At 37.2% G+C, this 19,641-nt stretch overlaps 1 protein-coding gene across 2 annotated transcripts in view; it reads right to left on the bottom strand.

Annotated features, from left to right (window-relative positions):
- Positions 1 to 1,552: 1,552 nt before the first annotated feature.
- The window catches only part of CNOT10 (CCR4-NOT transcription complex subunit 10), a 359,909-nt gene continuing 341,820 nt past the window's right edge, over positions 1,553 to 19,641 (bottom strand). For both annotated transcript variants that reach the window (XM_053714260.1, XM_053714259.1), the window contains exons 19-20: positions 16,951 to 17,026; positions 1,553 to 2,463 (exon numbers count right to left, since the gene is read on the bottom strand). In XM_053714260.1, coding sequence (XP_053570235.1) covers positions 2,306 to 2,463; positions 16,951 to 17,026 — 234 coding nt within the window. In that variant the 3' untranslated portion in view covers positions 1,553 to 2,305. The remainder of the gene's footprint in view (positions 2,464 to 16,950; positions 17,027 to 19,641) is intronic.

Raw genomic sequence — 19,641 nt, 5'->3', positions numbered from 1 at the left:
TAAGCAGTGCACAGACACATCCAGTCTGTTAGTTACTAAGACCTGCAATAAGCACTGTGCTCGCAGACCCACCACAGCTGACACGCGGAGGCATGGTCTTCTCCTCCAGCCTCACCTTGTAAGCATATCCCCGGGCAAGTTTTTCACCAAGAATGATTCCACTGCAAAAATTGTGGAGGCTCTAAATGAAGCAACGGTTTAAAGGAGCATTGCCTGTGAAGAGGGACCTTAATCAGCACACGTGCCTTATCTTCTCTGTAAAAGCCTGCACTTTATCGTTCACTGTACGGTATGCTTGCTTTTAGAGAAGATAGAGCCGATGTGCTGCCTCTCCCAAATCTGCTGCCCTAGGCACCGACCTTGTTGGCCTAGGCCATAATACGCCCATGCTACAGGCTAAACAGGTGCGAACAGACTTTGTGAGAAAGGTGCTCAGAACGATTTGAGGCAAACACCTGGAGCCCCTCCCTTCACATTTCTCTTGTGAAGGCAAAGACAAGACTAGTTTCCAGTAAGGTTGTAGGGGTTTTAAGGGCTCTGAGAATTTTGGGATCTTTACCTCATTCTATGGCCAGGAATATAATTCCCAGGAGTAATGGATTGTGGACTCTCAGCACCTTTAAGAAAGAAATTGTGATTTAATGTCCCTTTAAGGCTTTGATAACAACGGCAAATAAATGCATTCTATACTAACTTTATGACCGTGGCTAGACTGGTCGTCTGCTAATTAAATCACAGATTGTCTCTTCTAAATAAGGCTGGTGGAGTTTGACTACTGAAAAATAATTGCAGAAAAAAAGGACGTAAATTTGTTTAAAATAAATAAATACTTGCAATAGATTGAGTTTCACTTTATCTAATCACGGGCACCTTTATTCAAGTTTTGTATTTAACATGCATTTAATGGTCTTTTAAGATTTGGCTGATATTATATAGCAACACAACAGAAATGTATGGTAATTACAAGGTGTTTACTGTCCATTAAACTGTCACTGGCCAAATCAGAATTGTTTGTAGTCCAGAGACAAAGCTTTCAAAAGGCAACGTGAGTATCTTATCTCCTCTGCTATGGCCAATTAGGAACAGGTATAAATGAGCTCCAGCACTGATTGAACAATTACTTTATGAAATTTTCAGAACTCCATTAAAAAAAGCCGACTGACCAATTCAAGCTGCTCAAAAAGGTGGATGAGATACTGCAAAGCTAGAAGCCTGTAAGTGGATTGTCCGCTTTTTACTTTCCATGTCATTTATGTGGGATTTTGCATTCTGGAAACAGCCATTAATACACAATGTAAGAGGTGGTTCACACACACAAGCACTGATGATTATTTACGCTCTCAACATTTGGTTATTATTATACTTTTAAATTGTCAAGAATGACTCACCTTGAGGTTCTTTCCTGGCTTCTATGGCAAGCAAATGAGAAAGCGATTAAAAGGTAGGGATAACCTACAAACTATTAACAACCATATACATAAATTCCTAAACAATGACAATCTTTTTCAGATTATTAACCTTTGCTTAACTGGACCTTCCAAGAGCCCAGACATTTCTTTAGATAAAATCCAATAGTTTTTATTTTTTTTCTTATTACATCATTTACAAAATGTATGGATCCAACCTTAATATATTTGTTGGCATTTCATTAAAATTGAGACTGTATTGAAGTAACAGCATTACATATGCACAAAAAAAATTCTTATGTTGGCTTGTGATTATTCTTTAAAGGACCAGTAAATACAGTAGCTTTGCATAATCAACAAATGCGTGATAAAAAGACAAAACAATAGCACTTAGTCTGAACTTCAAATGAATAATACATTTTTTTCAGACAAATTATGTCTATTTACACTTTTGTATAATGTGACAGCCATCAGCCAATCACAAATTCATATACATATTTTCTGTGAATTCTTGCACATGCTCAGTATGAGCTGGTGACTCAAAGTGTAAATATAAAATGACTGTGCACATTTTGTGAATGGGAGTAAATTTTAAAGTTGTTTAAAATGGCGTGCTCTGTCTGAATCATTAACGTTGAATTTTGACCTGAGTGTCCCTTTAAGATGTATTTATTTCCAGTGTATTTGCTTATGATTGCCAATTGTTTACAATAAAGAATGGACATATTTCACAAAGGTTGGTTAATCCTAATGCTCCAGATAAAGAAATGAGATCTGTCTGCAAAACATAAAAATAAAAAACAACAGCTATATGCCAATATTATCCAGTACGTTATTTATTGATATGTTGAATGAAAGATTTTGGAGCTTCTAATCTGACAGTCCCACGCAACCATATATTATTTCCTTTGAACGGTGGTAAAAGCTGGCATCTGAATTGGCTGCAGAGGTTGATGGATCGGCTGAAAAACTGGTTTCTTTCGGAGTTCTGACATAATTTTAATGGATGGGAGAAGTTGGTTCCTTTTGATAATCTGCAATGCCAGTTGGGTGTTTCCTGCAAAATAATTTTAAAACAATGAATACTGTAACAAATTGATGCTTAATGTCAATTTTTCTTAAAAAAACAGAAGCAATAAATGTTAAAGCCTGAATTATTCAATAAATATGAGGAATTTTTGCAGTACTGACAGTTCTACAACTTCAGAAAATATTTACATTTCGTACAGTCAGAAGGCAGGCACCCATTTGTAAAACTTGAGAAAGCCAGAATACAAAAATAAATAAATATAGAAGATACACTGGATTTAGTTTTCTTGCAGGAAAAATGACAATATTAACGATACATAAAATGTGAGACTATTTTGACATTTGCCTTCTCAAACTAGGCTTGTAATTCATAAAATTCCACATGTACTGTAATATTTAACCGTTAATATCTGTGTCAATATAGGGTCTGTTCAAATGGTTTTTTTTCTACCGGGCCTTGAGTGAGTTTAAAGTCTCCTGTACTCTGCTAAAATGTTAATATCAGAACGTCTGTTCGTGCCAGTAAAAACTTGATCTCACGATTATGCCATTTGTCATGTGAAGAAGACCACAATGAAGCATTTGTAAAATTGATTTTACTCAATGGAAAAAAACAACAACCTTCGGTGTAAATGTAGCTCACAAAGAAAACCAAACCAATAAAATGTGGCACCAGTGATCCCTATGGGGAGATTAATATAAAGCAAACTAGATATTTATATATGAATAATGTCCAGTTCATTAAAAATACATAAGTGTTGTAGAGATCTCTTCTGTACTTCACATACTTATTTTCATATAGGCAAAACTGCATATAACATACCATTTTGTGCATCGTATATGTCTCTCTCTCTCTCTCTCTCTCTCTCTATATATATATATATATCTATTTATATACTATAATCGCGTTTGTAACGCTTCCGTCAGTGTCGCCACCCATCCTCAAAGAAAAGTTGGCTGCATGAGGCAGCCAAAAGAATGATGTCTACGCGCGCAGCCAAAAGAATCCACCTGGATGCAGTGAAGCTGCATCCCGCTGGATTCTGAAAATAACAGGGTGGTGAAAGAATTGTGGATTCTTTCACCACCCTGACATTTTCGGAATCCAACTGGATGCAGAATAAGCAAACTCGAAGCCTTAAAAAAAAAAAACCACTCCACCGCCCGCATGAAATAACGGAAAAACATGCAACTGCACGAAATAAATAAAAAACACGTAGCCGCCCGCACGAAGTGTAACAAAAAAAACCTAACCTCCTGCACGAAGTATTAACAAACACCAAAACTGCTAACCCCCACATTGCAAAATAATAAAGTAATTAACCATTAATCCGAAAATAACATACTTAAAATATTAACCCCTTAACCACCAACCCCCAACATTGCAATAAGCCTAATTAACCTATTAACCCCTAAACCGACAAACCCCCACATTGCAATAAACCTAATTAACCCCTAAACCAACAAACCCCCACATCGCAATAAACCTAATTAACGGATTAACCCCTAAACCGCCAAACCCCAACATTGCAATAAACCTTATTAACCTATTAACTCCTAAACGCAACCCCCCCAACGCAAATAACTAATTTAATTACTAAGCCCCCTAACACCACCTAAATTAACCCCAATAGTAAGTTACACTTAAATAAAACCTAACATTAAATTTAAAAAAAAATCATCTAAAATTACAAAAAATAAACTTTAAAATTACAGAAAGAAATGAATTTATCAGGTAAGTTCTTACATAAATTATGTTTTCTTTCATGTAATTGGCAAGAGTCCATGAGCTAGTGACATATGGGATAGAAATACCCAAGATGTGGAACTCCACGCAAGAGTCATTAGAGAGGGAGGGATAAAAATAAAAACAGCCGCTGAAAAAAATAATCCACAACCCAAAATATAAGTTAATTCTCATAAATGTGAGGAAAAAACTTAAATCAACTGCAGAAAAATCAAACTGAAACCGCTGCCTGAAGAACTTTTCTACCAAAAACTGCTTCCGAAGAAGCAAATACATCAAAATGGTAGAATTTAGTAAATGTATGCAAAGAAGACCAAGTAGCAGCTTTGCAAATCTAATCAACTGAAGCTTCATTCTTAAAAGCCCAGGAAGTGGAAACTGATCTAGTAGAATGAGCTGTAATTCTCTGAAGCGGGGCTTTACTCGACTCCAAATAGGCTTGATGAATCAAAAGTTAACCACGAAGCCAAGGAAACAGCAGAAGCCTTCTGACCTTTCCTGGAACCAGAAAAGATAACAAATAGACTAGAAGTCTTCCTGAAATCTTTAGCAGCTTCAACATAAGATTTCAAAGCTCTCACCACATCCAAAGAATGTAAAGATATTTCCAAAGAATTCTTAGGATTAGGACACAAAGAAGGGACAACAATTTCTCTACTAATGTTGTTAGAATTTACAACCTTAGGTAGAAATTTAAATGAAGTCCGCAAAACTGCCTTATCCTGATGAAAAATCAGAAAAGGTGATTCACAAGAGAGAGCAGATAATTCAGAAACTCTTCTAGCAGAAGAGATAGCCAAAAGAAACAATATTTTCCAAGAAAGTAGTTTAATGTCTAAAGAATGCATAGGCTCAAACGGAGGAGCCTGTAAAGCCTTCAAAACCAAATTAAGACTCCAAGGAGGAGAGATCGATTTAATGACAGGCTTGATACCAACCAAAGCCTGCACAAAACAATGAATATCAGGAAGTTTAGCAATCTTTCTATGAAATAAAACAGAAAGAGCAGAGATTTGTCCATTCAAGGAACTTGCAGACAAACCTTTATCCAAACCATCCTGAAGAAACTGTAAAATTCTAAGAATTCTAAAAGAATGCCAAGAGAATTTATGAGAAGAACACCATGAAATGTAAGTCTTCCAAACTCGATAATAAATCTTTCTAGAAACAGATTTACGAGCCTGTAACATAGTATTAATCAGAGTCAGAGAAACCTCTATGACTAAGCACTAAGCGTTCAATCTCCATACCTTCAAATTTAATGGTTTGAGATCCTGATGGAAAAACGGACCTTGAGATAGAAGGTCTGGCCTTAATAGAAGTGGCCAAGGTTGGCAACTGGACATCCGAACAAGATCTGCATACCAAAACCTGTGTGGCCATGCTGGGGCCACCACCAGCACAAACAATTGCTCCATGATGATTTTGGAGATCACTCTTGCAAGAAGAACTAGAGGCAGAAATATATAAGCAGGTTGATAACGCCAAGGAAGTGTCAATGCATCCACTGCTTCCGCCTGAGGATCCCTGGACCTGGACAGGTACCTGGGAAGTTTTTTGTTTAGATGGGATGCCATCAGATCTATTTCTGGAAGCCCCCACGTCTGAACAATTTGAGAAAACACATCTGGGTGGAGAGACCATTCTCCCGGATGTAAAGTCTGACGACTGAGGTAATCCGCTTCCTAATTGTCTATACCTGGGATATGAACCGCAGAAATTAGACAGGAGCTGGATTCCGCCCAAACAAGTATCCGAGATACTTCTTTCATAGCTTGAGGACTGTGAGTCCCACCCTGATGATTGACATATGCCACAGTTGTAATATTGTCTGTCTGAAAACAAATGAACGGTTCTCTCTTCAACAGAGGCCAAGGCTGAAGGACTCTGAAAATCGCACAGAGTTCCAAAATATTGATTGGTAATCTCACCTCTTGAGATTTCCAAACCCCTTGTGCTGTCAGAGATCCCCAAACAGCTCCCCAACCTGATAAGACTCGCATCTGTTGTGATCACAGTCCAGGTTGGATGAACGAAAGAGGCCCCTAAAATTATACGATGGTGATCTAAACACCAAGTCAGAGAAAGTCGAACATTGGGATTTAAGGATATTAATTATGATATACTTGTATAATCCCTGCACCATTGGTTCAGCATACAAAGCTAGAGAGGTCTCATATGAAAACGAGCAAAGGGGATCGCGTCCGATGCTGCAGTCATGAGACCTAAAACTTCCATGCACATAGCTACTGAAGGGAATGACAGACTGAAGGTTCAGACAGGCTGCAACCAATTTCAAATGTCTCTTGTCTGTTAGAGACAAAGTCATGGACACTGAATCTATCTGGAAACCTAAAAAGGTTACCTTTGTCTGAGGAATCAAAGAACTTTTTGGTAAATTGATCCTCCAACCATGTCTTCGAAGAAACAACACTAGTTGATTTGTGTGAGATTCTGCAGAACGTAAAGACTGAGCGAGTACCAAGATATCGTCCAAATAATGAAATACCACAATACCCTGCTCTCTGATTACAGAGAGTAGGGCACCTAAAACCTTTGAAAAGATTCTTGGAGTTGTCGCTAGGCCAAAAGGAAGAGCAACAAATTGGTAATGCTTGTCTAGAAAAGAGAATCTCAGGAACTGATAGTGATCTGGATGAATCGGAATATGAAGATATGCATCCTGTAAGTCTATTGTGGACATATAATGCCGTTGCTGAACAAAAGGCAGAATAGTCCTTATAGTCACCATTTTGAAAGTTGGTATTCTTACATATCGATTCAAAATCTTTAGATCCAAAACTGGTCTGAATGAATTTTCTTTCTTTGGGACAATGAATAGATTTGAATAAAACCCCAGACCCTGTTCCTGAAACGGAACTGGCATGATTACCCCTGATAACGCCAGGTCTGAAACACACTTCAGGAAAGCCTGAGCCTTTACTGGGTTTGCTGGAATGCATGAGAGAAAATAAATCTTCTCACAGGCGGTCTTACTCTGAATCCTATTCTGTACCCCTGAGAGACAATACTCTGAATCCAATGATTTTGGCCCGAATTGATCCAAACATCTTTGAAAATTTTTAATCTGCCCCCTACCACCTGAGCTGGAATGAAGGCCGCACCTTCATGCGGACTTGGGGGCTGATATTGATCTCTTAAATGGCTTGGATTTATTCCAATTTGAAGAAGGCTTCCAATTGGAAGCAAATTCCTTAGGGGAAGGATTAGGTTTCTGTTCCTTATTTTGTCGAAAGGAACGAAAACGGTTAGAAGCTTTAGATTTACACTTATCAAAAATGGCATCACAAATTAAATTATTAGCATGTTGAATCAACTTAACAATGCTAGACAAATCATGATCCAATATTTGTTGCGCTAAAGTTTCCAACCAAAAAGTTAAAGCAGCTGCAACATCAGCCAAAGAAATTGTAGGCCTAAGAAGATGACCTCAATATAAATAAGCTTTCCTTAGATAAGACTCAAGTTTCCTATCTAAAGGATCTTTAAAAGAAGTACTATCTTCCGTAGGAATAGTAGTACGTTTAGCAAGAGTAGAGATAGCAACTTTGGGGATCTTTTCCCAAAACTCCAATCTAACTGCTAGCAAAAGATACAATTTTTTAAACCTTGAAGAAATAATAAAAGAAGTACCAGGCCTATTCCATTCTTTAGAAATCATATCAGAAAAAGCATCAGGAACTGGAAAAACCTCTGGAATAACCACAGGAGGTTTATAAACGGAATTTAAACGTTTACTAGTTTTAATATCAAGAGGACTAGTTTCCTCCATATCTAATGTAATCAACACTTCTTTTAACAAAGATCGAATATACTCCATTTTAAATAAATAAGAGGATTTGTCAGTGTCAATATCTGAGGTAGGATCTTCTGAATCAGATAAATCCTCGTCAGAGAAGGATAATTCAGTATCTTGCTGGTGATTTGAAATTTCATCAACCTTATGAGAAGTTTTAAAAGACCTTTTACGTTTATTAGAAGGCGGAATGGCAGACAAAGCCTTCTGAATAGAATCAGCAATCAATTCTTTTAAATTCACAGGTATATCTTGTGCATTAGATGTTGAGGGAACAGCAACAGGTAATGAACTACTACTGATAGATACATACTCTGCCTGTAAAAGTTTATGATGACAACTATTACAAACCACAGCTGGAGGTATAACCCCCACAAGTTTACAACAAATGCACTTAGCTTTGGTAGAACTGTTATCAGGCCCCAGGGTTCAATCAGAGATTTCTGAGACAGGATCAGATTGAGACATCTTGCAAATGTAAGAGAAAAAAAACAACATATAAAGCAACATTATCAATTTCCTTATATGGCAGTTTCAGGAATGCAAACAGCATAGCCTCCTGCCATAGATAAAAAGGCAGGAGGCAAATAGAAATGAGGTCTTAAATAAAGAAAATATTTGGCGCCAAGTATGACGCACAACAAACAGAAAAATATTTTTTGGCGCCAAAAACGACACACTTGCGTCATAGAAAAATCTTGCCCCAAGAATGACGCAATAAACTCTGGCATTTTGCACCCTCGCAAGCCTAATTCTGCCTGCGAATTTAAAAGACAGTCAATTGGAAAGAGAGACTATACCCCAGGTAAGAATTTTTTTTCTTTTTTTTTTCCATAAAAAAAGCATTTCCCAGATATGAAACTGACAGTCTGCAAAAGGAAATATACTGAAAACCTGAATCATGGCAAATATAAGTACAATACATATATTTAGAACTTTATATCAATGCATAAAGTGCCAAACCATAGCAGAGAGTGTCTTAAGTAATGAAAATATACTTACCAAAAGACACCCATCCACATATAGCAGATAACCGTTTCAGTACTGGTTTGGCTATCAGTAGAGGAAATGGAATATGACAGTATATTGTCGCTCTGAAAAGGGAGGTAGGAGATGAATCTCTACGACCGATAACAGAGAACCTATGAAATAGATCCCCGTGAGGAAAACCACTGCATTCAATAGGTGATACTCCCTTCACATCCCTCTGACATTCACTGTACTCTGAGAGGAATCGGGCTTCAAAATGATGAGAAATCTTAGCACAAACTTACTTCACCACCTCCATAGGAGGTAAAGTTTGTAAAACTGAATTGTGGGTGTGGTAAGGGGTGTATTTATAGGCATTTTGAGGTTTGGGAAACTTTGCCCCTCCTGGTAGGATTGTATATCCCATACGTCATTAGCTCATGGACTCTTGTCAATTACATGAAAGAAAAATAAAATAAAAAAAATTAAACCTAATCCCTATGAAAATAAAAAAGCCCCCCAAAATAAAAACACCTCATAAACTAAACTACCAATAGCCCTTAAAAGGGCCTTTTGTAGAGCATTGCCCTAAGTTAAACAGCTCTTTTACATTTAAAAATTACTAAATCCCCTTTAACAGTAAAAAAACCCACCAACCAAACCCCCCATAATAAAAAAAACTAACACTAAAATAACCTAAACTACCCATTGCCCCTAAAGGGGCATTTTAATGGGCATTGCCCTTAAAAAGGCATTCAGCTCTTTTACTGCCCTTAAAAGAGCAATCGGCTCTTTTCCAGCCCATTAAATCCCTAATCTTAAAAAAAAAAAAAATCCTAACACTAAGCCCCAAATAGGTACTCACCGTTCCTGAAGTCTGGCGGAGAAGGTCTTCTTCCAGGCGGATCCATCATCTTCCATCTTCATCTGGAGTGAAGGTGCGGAGCTGGCTTCCCCAATATGTGGATCCTCAGTGGCGCGGAGGCTCCTCTTCATGCGATCGTCCGTCGCACACTAAAGATTGAATGCAAGGTAACCCATATTTATTGGGGTACCTTGCATTCCTATTGGCTGAAATTTTGAAATCAGCCAATAGGATGAGCTTCTGAAATCTTATTGGCTGATTTGAACAGCCAAAAGGATTTCAGTAGCTCTAATCCTATTGGCTGAATTAAAAATTTCAGTCAATAGGAATGCAAGGTACCCCAAATTGATTGCGGTACCTTGCATTCAATCTTCAGTGTACGACTGACATCGGATAAAGAGGAGCCTCCATTCCACTGAGGAATGCTGTCACCACAGAGAACTGCCCCAGTTGAGGACCGCCGCTGAGGATCCACGCATGGGGGAAGACAGCTCCGCACCACATTTGTTCTGGATGAAGATAGAAGATGATGAAGCAGCCTGGAAGAAGACCTTCTCAGTCGGACTTCAGGAACGGTGAGTACCTATTTGGGGCTTAGTGTGGGGCTTTTTTTTTTAAGATTAGGGATTTAATGGACTGGACAAGAGCAGATTGCCCCTTCAGGAGCAATGGGTAGTTTATTTTTTTTTTTTAGTGTTAGGTTTTTTTTATTTGGGGGGGTTTGGTGGGTGAGGGGTTTTACTGTTAGGGGGTAATTGGTAATTTGTTTAGGTAAAAGAGCTGTTTAATTTAGGGTAATGCCCTACAAAAGCCCTTTTAAGGGCTATTGGTAGTTTAGTATTAGATTGGAGGTGTTTTTGTTGTTGGGGGGGATTTTTTATAGGGGTATTAATTTAGGTTTAAATTTTTTATTTTGGATAGATTTGTTTATTTTTTTCTGTAATTTGATTTTTTTTTTTTGTAATTTTAGGTTTGGGGTTTGTAGTTTTTTTTTTTAATAGACTGCAATCCAGGCTTATTGCCTAAATAACATAATTTATGTAAGAACTTACCTGATAAATTCATTTCTTTCATATTAGCAAGAGTCCATGAGCTAGTGACGTATGGGATATACATTCCTACCAGGAGGGGCAAAGTTTCCCAAACCTTAAAATGCCTATAAATACACCCCTCACCACACCCACAATTCAGTTTAACGAATAGCCAAGAAGTGGGGTGATAAGAAAAAAGTGCGAAAGCATATAAAATAAGGAATTGGAATAATTGTGCTTTATACAAAAAAATCATAACCACCACAAAAAAGGGCGGGCCTCATGGACTCTTGCTAATATGAAAGAAATGAATTTATCAGGTAAGTTCTTACATAAATTATGTTTTCTTTCATGTAATTAGCAAGAGTCCATGAGCTAGTGACGTATGGGATAATGACTACCCAAGATGTGGATCTTTCCACACAAGAGTCACTAGAGAGGGAGGGATAAAATAAAGACAGCCAATTCCTGCTGAAAATAATCCACACCCAAAATAAAGTTTAATGAAAAACATAAGCAGAAGATTCAAACTGAAACCGCTGCCTGAAGTACTTTTCTACCAAAAACTGCTTCAGAAGAAGAAAATACAACAAAATGGTAGAATTTGGTAAAAGTATGCAAAGAGGACCAAGTTGCCGCTTTGCAAATCTGATCAACCGAAGCTTCATTCCTAAACGCCCAGGAAGTAGAAACTGACCTAGTAGAATGAGCTGTAATCCTATGAGGCGGAGTCTTACCCGACTCAACATAGGCAAGATGAATTAAAGATTTCAACCAAGATGCCAAAGAAATGGCAGAAGTTTTCTGGCCTTTCTAAAACCGGAAAAGATAACAAATAAACTAGAAGTCTTTCGGAAAGACTTAGTAGCTTCAACATAATATTTCAAAGCTCTAATAACATCCAAAGAATGCAACGATTTCTCCTTAGAATTCTTAGGATTAGGACATAATGAAGGAACCACAATGTCTCTACTAATGTTGTTGGAATTCACAACTTAGGTAAAAATTCAAAAGAAGTTCGCAACACCGCCTTATCCTGATGAAAAATCAGAAAAGGAGACTCACAAGAAAGAGCAGATAATTCAGAAACTCTTCTGGCAGAAGAGATGGCCAAAAGGAACAAAACTTTCCAAGAAAGTAATTTAATATCCAATGAATGCATAGGTTCAAATGGAGGAGCTTGAAGAGCCCCCAGAACCAAATTCAAACTCCGAGGAGGAGAAATTGACTTAATGACAGGCTTTATACGAACCAAAGCTTGTACAAAACAATGAATATCAGGAAGAATAGCAATCTTTCTGTGAAAAAGAACAGAAAGAGCAGAGATTTGACCTTTCAAGGAACTTGCGGACAAACCCTTATCTAAACCATCCTGAAGAAACTGTAATATTCTCGGTATTCTAAAAGAATGCCAAGAAAAAATGATGAAAAAGACACCAAGAAATACAAGTCTTCCAGACTCTATAATATATCTCTCTGGATACAGATTTACGAGCCTGTAACATAGTATTAATCACAGAGTCAGAGAAACCTCTTTGACCAAGAATCAAGCGTTCAATCTCCATACCTTTAAATTTAAGGATTTCAGATCCTGATGGAAAAAAGGACCTTGAGACAAAAGGTCTGGTCTTAACGGAAGAGTCCACGGTTGACAAGAGGCCATCCGGACAAGATCCGCATACCAAAACCTGTGAGGCCATGCCGGAGCTACCAGCAGAACAAACGAGCATTCCTTCAGAATCTTGGAGATTACTCTTGGAAGAAGAACTAGAGGCGGAAAGATATAGGCAGGATGATACTTCCAAGGAAGAGATAATGCATCCACTGCCTCCGCCTGAGGATCCCGGGATCTGGACAGATACCTGGGAAGTTTCTTGTTTAGATGAGAAGCCATCAGATCTATTTCTGGAAGTTCCCACATTTGAACAATCTGAAGAAATACCTCTGGGTGAAGAGACCATTCGCCCGGATGCAACGTTTGGCGACTGAGATAATCCGCTTTCCAATTGTCCATACCTGGGATATGAACCGCAGAGATTAGACAGGAGCTGGATTCCGCCCAAACCAAAATTCGAGATACTTCTTTCATAGCCAGAGGACTGTGAGTCCCTCCTTGATGATTGATGTATGCCACAGTTGTGACATTGTCTATCTGAAAACAAATGAACAACTCTCTCATCAGAAGAGGCCAAGACTGAAGAGCTCTGAAAATTGCACGGAGTTCCAAAATATTGATCGGAAATCTCACCTCCTGAGATTCCCAAACCCCTTGTGCCGTCAGATACCCCCACACAGCTCCCCAACCTGTAAGACTTGCATCTGTTGAGATTATAGTCCAGGTCGGAAGAACAAAGAAGCCCCCTGAACTAAACGATGGTGATCTGTCCACCATGTCAGAGAGTGTCGAAAAATCGGTTTAAAGATATTAATTGAGATATCTTTGAGTAATCCCTGCACCATTGGTTCAGCATACAGAGCTGAAGAGGACGCATGTGAAAACGAGCAAAGGAGATCGCATCTGATGCGGCAGTCCTATCAATGTTAAACTTCTCCTGTCTGACAAGGACAGAGTCATAGACACTGAATTTATCTAGAAACCTAAAAAGGTTACCCTTGTCTGAGGAATCAATGAACTGATTGGTAAATTGATCCTCCAACCATGAACTTGAAGAAACAACACAAGTCGATTCGTATGAGATTCTTCGAAAATGAGAAGACTGAGCAAGTACCAAGATATCGTCCAAATAAGGAAATACCAAAACCCTATTCTCTGATTACAGAAAGAAGGGCACCGAGAACCTTTGAAAAAAATTCTTGGAACTGAGGCTAGGCCAAACGGTAGAGCCACAAAACTGGTAATGCTTGTCTAAAAAGAGAATCTCAGACACTAAAAGTGATCTGGATGAATCGGAATATGCAGATACACATCCTGTAAATCTATTGTAGACATATAATGCCCTTGCTAAACAAAAGGCAGGAAAGTCCTACAGTAACCATCTTGAATGTTGGTATCCTAACATAACGATTCAATAATGATAGATCCGGAACTGGTCTGAAGGAATTGACCTTCTTTGGTACAATGAAGAGATAAAATAAAACCCCAGCCCCTGTTCCAGAACTGGAACTGGCATAAATACTCCAGCCAACTCTAGATCTGAAACACATTTCAGAAATGCTGAGCCTTTGCTGTGTTAACTGGGACACGGGAAAGAAAAGAATCTCTTAGCAGGAGGCCTTAACTTGAAGCCAATTCTGTACCTTTCTGAAACAATGTTTCTGAAACCAGAAATTAAGAACGGAATTGATCCAAATTTCTTTGAAGAAAACGTAATCTGCCCCATACCAGCTGAGCTGGAATAAGGGCCGCACCTTCATAGGTACTTAGGAGCTGGCTATAGGTTTCTATAAGGCTTGGATATATTCCAAACTGGAAATAGTTTCCAAACTGATACCGCTCCTGAGGATGACGGATCAGGCTTTTGTTCCTTGTTGTGAGGAAAGGAACGAAAATGATTATTTACCCTGGAAAGAAAGGGAAAGCAAAGTTGACTTAGAAGACATATCAGCATTCCAAGTTTAATCCATAAAGCTTTTCTAGCTAAAATAGCTAGAGACATATACCTGACATCAACTCTAATGATATCAAAAGATGGTATCACCAATAAAATTATTAGCATGTTATAGAATAATAATAATGCTATAAAATTATGATCTGTTACTTGTTGCGCTAAAGCTTCTAACCAAAAAGTTGAAGCTGCAGCAACATCCTCTAAAAATATAGCAGGTCTAAGAAGATTACCTGAACATAAGGAAGCTTTTCTTAGAAAGGATTCAATTTTCCTATCTAAAGGATCCTTAAATTAAGTACTATCTGCCGTAGGAATAGTAGTACATTAGCAGGAGTAGAGACAGCCCCATAACCTTAGGGATTTTTGTCCCAAAAAACTCTAATCTGTCAGATGGCACAGGATATAATTTGCTTAAACGTCTAGGAGGAGTAAATAAATTACCCAAATTATTCCATTCCCTGGAAATTACTTCAGAAATAGCATCAGGGAGATAAAACACTTCTGGAATAACTACAGGAGATTTAAAAACCTTATTTAAACGTTTACATTTAGTATCAAGAGGACCAGAATCCTCTATTTCTAATGCAAATAACACTTCTTTAAGTAAAGAACGAATAAATTCCATCTTGAACAAATACAAAGATTTATCAGCATCAACCTCTGAGACAGAAACCTCTGAACCAGAAGAACCATTATCAGTATCAGAATGATGATGTTCATTTAAAAATTCATCTGAAAAAAGAGAAGTTTTAAAAGACTTTTATGTATACTAGAAGGAGAAATAACAGACATAGCCTTCTTAATGGATTTAAAAAATAAAATCTCTTATGTTATCAGGAACACTCTGAAAATTAGATGTTGACGGAACAGCAACAGGTAATGTAACAGTACTAAAGGAAATTTTATCTGCATTAATAAGTTTGACATGACATGCAATACAAATAACAGCTGGAGAAACAGATACCAAAAGTTTATAGCAGATACACTTAGCTTGGTAGCTCCAGCACTGTGCAGTGATTTTCCTGAAGTATCTTCTGACTCAGTTGCAACGTGGAACATCTTGCAATATGTAAAAGAAAAAAAACAACATATAAAGCAAAATTGATCAAATTCCTTAAATGACAGTTTCAGGAATGGGAAAAAAATGCCAGTGAACAAGCTTCTAGCAACCAGAAGCAATAAATAATGAGACTTAAATAATGTGGAGACAAAAATGACGCCCATATTTTTTAGCGCCAAAAAGACGCCCACATTATTTGGCGCCTAAATGCTTTTGGCGCCAAAAATGACGCCACATCCGGAACGCCGACATTTTTGATGCAAAAAAACGTCAAAAAATGACGCAACTTCCGGCGACACGTATGACGCCGGAAACAGAAAAAAAAATTTGCGCCAAAAAAGACGCAATAAAATGAAGCATTTTCTGCCCCCGCGAGCCTAACAGCCCACAGGGAAAAAGTCAAATTTTTTTAAGGTAAGAAAAAATGATTGAAACAAATGCATTTATCCCAAATATGAAACTGACTGTCTGAAAAATAAGGAAAGTTGAACATTCTGAGTCAAGGCAAATAAATGTTTGAATACATATATTTAGAACTTTATAAACAAAGTGCCCAACCATAGCTTAGAGTGTCACAGAAAATAAGATTTACTTACCCCAGGACACTCATCTACATGTTTGTAGAAAGCCAAACCAGTACTGAAACGAGAATCAGCAGAGGTAATGGTATATATATAAGAGTATATCGTCGATCTGAAAAGGGAGGTAAGAGATGAATCTCTACGACCGATAACAGAGAACCTATGAAATAGACCCCGTAGAAGGAGATCACTGCATTCAAATAGGCAATACTCTCCTCACATCCCTCTGACATTCACTGCACGCTGAGAGGAAAACCGGGCTCCAACTTGCTGCGGAGCGCATATCAACGTAGAATCTAGCACAAACTTACTTCACCACCTCCATAGGAGGCAAAGTTTGTAAAACTGAATTGTGGGTGTGGTGAGGGGTGTATTTATAGGCATTTTAAGGTTTGGGAAACTTTGCCCCTCCTGGTAGGAATGTATATCCCATACGTCACTAGCTCATGGACTCTTGCTAATTACATGAAAGAAATATATATCATGTTTAATAAATTCATACAAGTGCATTATAGATAAGGAACATTCATACATATTGTTTGGTCTGTTCATAGTGATTTACTTAGATGCGGTAAAATACACACACACAGAAAATAAATGTATTAATAGCAATTAAGTAAGCACAATCTGCAGGGCTTTGCAAATCCAGAGGTACAGAAGTGCCCTTGAACATACGTAAATGCTGAATATGCATTTTGGAATGTTTGTGTTTTGTAAATATTGCATAAAAATGTACAATTTAGTATTTAAATGTATAAAAAAATCCTGCTTACTATTCTATTTTAGAATACATAAAAAAATCAATACAGAAATAAAACGTCTCCTCTGCACAAAAAAAAAAAAGTACAAAGAGACACAAAATGAAGAAGAGTTTACCGTTCTGTAGCTCGAGATACACTGCCAGCAGGATCGCCTCTGGTGGGATTTCTTTTGGATGAATCATAGATGCAGCCTTAAAACCACAAAAAATACTAAAATTAATTTTTAAAATGTCACAAAACACTTTTTGTACAATCGTAAGCTGATCCCCTGCGCAGCTCGTCTATACATTATATATATTGATTCTCACTATTAATTGCTCTGATGGCTCCTTCTGGATTCAGTTCCATCATCAGATATGGCCTGAATATAATATCATGCTGCCACTTACTATTTCTTGGATGTAATAAATACTCGTCTTGATAACACATGAAAAGAATAAAAATAATCCATATACAGAGTCATGTGACTAAGGCATCTGACAACTATTCCTTATTTCTCCATTTAATGTATTTACATTTTAATCTTTAAAAAGAATTAAAACAAAACCAACTAAATAAATAGGAGGCAGTGCAATAATGAGATAAAACAGATATTTAGACAATAATGATGTAATATTTCAAAGTAGTTCTATATTTAAATGGACATACAAAAAATGCTTTATATATACACACTGTATGCATCAGCAATTAAACACTATTTATACACAAGATCTGCACACAAAACACATGATTTACAATAATTTAATCAGTTTTTTGTAACGTAAAATGTGCATTAAAGGGACAGTACACTGTAAAATTGGTTTTATATGAATGTATTTTCAATGACTTGTTATATCAGCTGCAGAGTATAAAATTTATGAGAAATTGCATTTTTTGGTTTATTTGTGTATATGAAGTAGCTGGTTTTGTGTTTTTAAACCACAGCCTATTATAATGGGTTGAGCTTCAGGTAATATCAGATCTCATTATGTTATCATTTTATGTACACATGCTTGCTTCCTTATCTTATATTTGTCTAGAAAACCAAAGCTCAACACTTAGAGAGAACAATGGAAAATTATCATTTTATTACTTAACTATCCTGCCCATCACTGAGAGTGTAATCTCTTCTGCTGGCTGTGTTTACTTAGGCTATTCAATAGAATATACTCCAGTATATCAGCTATTTCTGATGCAAAATTATGGGTAAAGGAGCTACTTGTAAACAATTTAAAACCCTCCAGCAGGTAAAATGAATCATTAAGAACAATTTAAAGGGGGGAAACATTTTGGGTGAACTGTCCCTTTAAGCTACAGTCCTGGAAAATATCAATTAAAAACAAAATTCTTATTGATTTTGCTGTTAACAAAAAGGGACATGCATAAAATGAGCTACAATGATCAAGCAATCATGGTACAGGTGGGTTTCTAAAGCGTGAAGCAGTTACACCACTGTATGCTTAGCTGATAAATTAATTTATTTCATGATGGTGAGAGTCCACAAACCATTATATGCGGGATTAAAGTCCAGTCCTACAGGAGGAGGCAAACACTGTGTATGCACTAACACAGGATCTGGATCAGGAGTACCTAGACAAGACCAACAGGAGGATACAATACCTGTATCAGGCTAGAGACAAACTCCCAGGAGATTTACCCTCTCTGCCGGTTTTACTCCTGTACACCCCTCTGTCCTATGCCCAGCTATCTGAGGGAGATAATAGGTCTCACATTAGTCTGATAACCCTTTTCAATTAATGTGTAGACCAGCACTTTAAGTTTCACCAGCAATCCTTGCTGGAGGCAGAAAACAAAATAAGGAATATTGGTAAAGTGGGAGGGATAAAAGCTCTGTTGTGTTGCCGCCTCCTGTAGGATTGGATTTTAATCCCATGTGTGATGACTCATGGACTCTCACCATTTTATGAGATTTTCAGTATTAAAAAACAGAAAATGGGGGTGAAATAAATACTGAAAGTATATTGTAAAGTTTACTATAGATAATTAAACATTTTATGGGACTTTAATTTTAGGTTTCATGTCCCTTTAACATATTGCCAGTAACCTCTTAAAAGGCAAACCTTAAAGGGTACATTTTCACACAGATTTTAAATACATAACATTTATCAAAGCTCCACATCAGTCTTATCTAAAATAAAAAACATATTAAAAGACTAAAAGCACAATACTATGAATAAATACACTGAAGACTGTGAAGAAAACAAAAAACACATAAAAAGCATTACATATGCAACCAATAATCATCCAATATGAACTTAAAGGGACAATTATACATTTTACCTACTGGAGTGTATTACATTTCTTACAAATATCTCCTGCACCTTTAATTTTCTCAATTGAAATAGTCACCCAACCATACTGAACATTTCTTAACTGACTACTTGATTTTTTAAATCTATTATTGTTGTTTAAATAGAGAACGCCTTTACTACCCAATTCCCCAGTTTTTCATAACCAACATTGTTATAATTACATACTTTATAACCTTTTAATATCTGCCTGTTTCCAAGTCCCTGCAGGCTATCGGTTATCTCAGTGCATTTTATTAGCCTTTCACAGCAAGACAGTGCTAGTTCATGTGTGCCATATAGATAACATTTTGCTCACTCCTGTGGAGTTATGCATGAAACTGCACTAATTGGCTAAAATGCAAGTTTGTAAAAAGCACTGAGAAAATGGGGCAGTCTGCAGAGGCTTAGATACAAGGTAATCACAGAGGTAAAAAGTATATTAATAGAACAGTGTTGGTTTTGCAAAACTGGTGAATAGGTAATAAAGAGACTATAAATTTCAAGTAGATTGTCCC

Source organism: Bombina bombina, chromosome 5 (assembly GCF_027579735.1).
Source record: "Bombina bombina isolate aBomBom1 chromosome 5, aBomBom1.pri, whole genome shotgun sequence".
Lineage (NCBI taxonomy): Eukaryota > Metazoa > Chordata > Amphibia > Anura > Bombinatoridae > Bombina > Bombina bombina.
The sequence above is the reverse complement of the archived record's forward strand: the minus strand, read 5'-3'. Positions and strand labels throughout refer to the sequence as shown.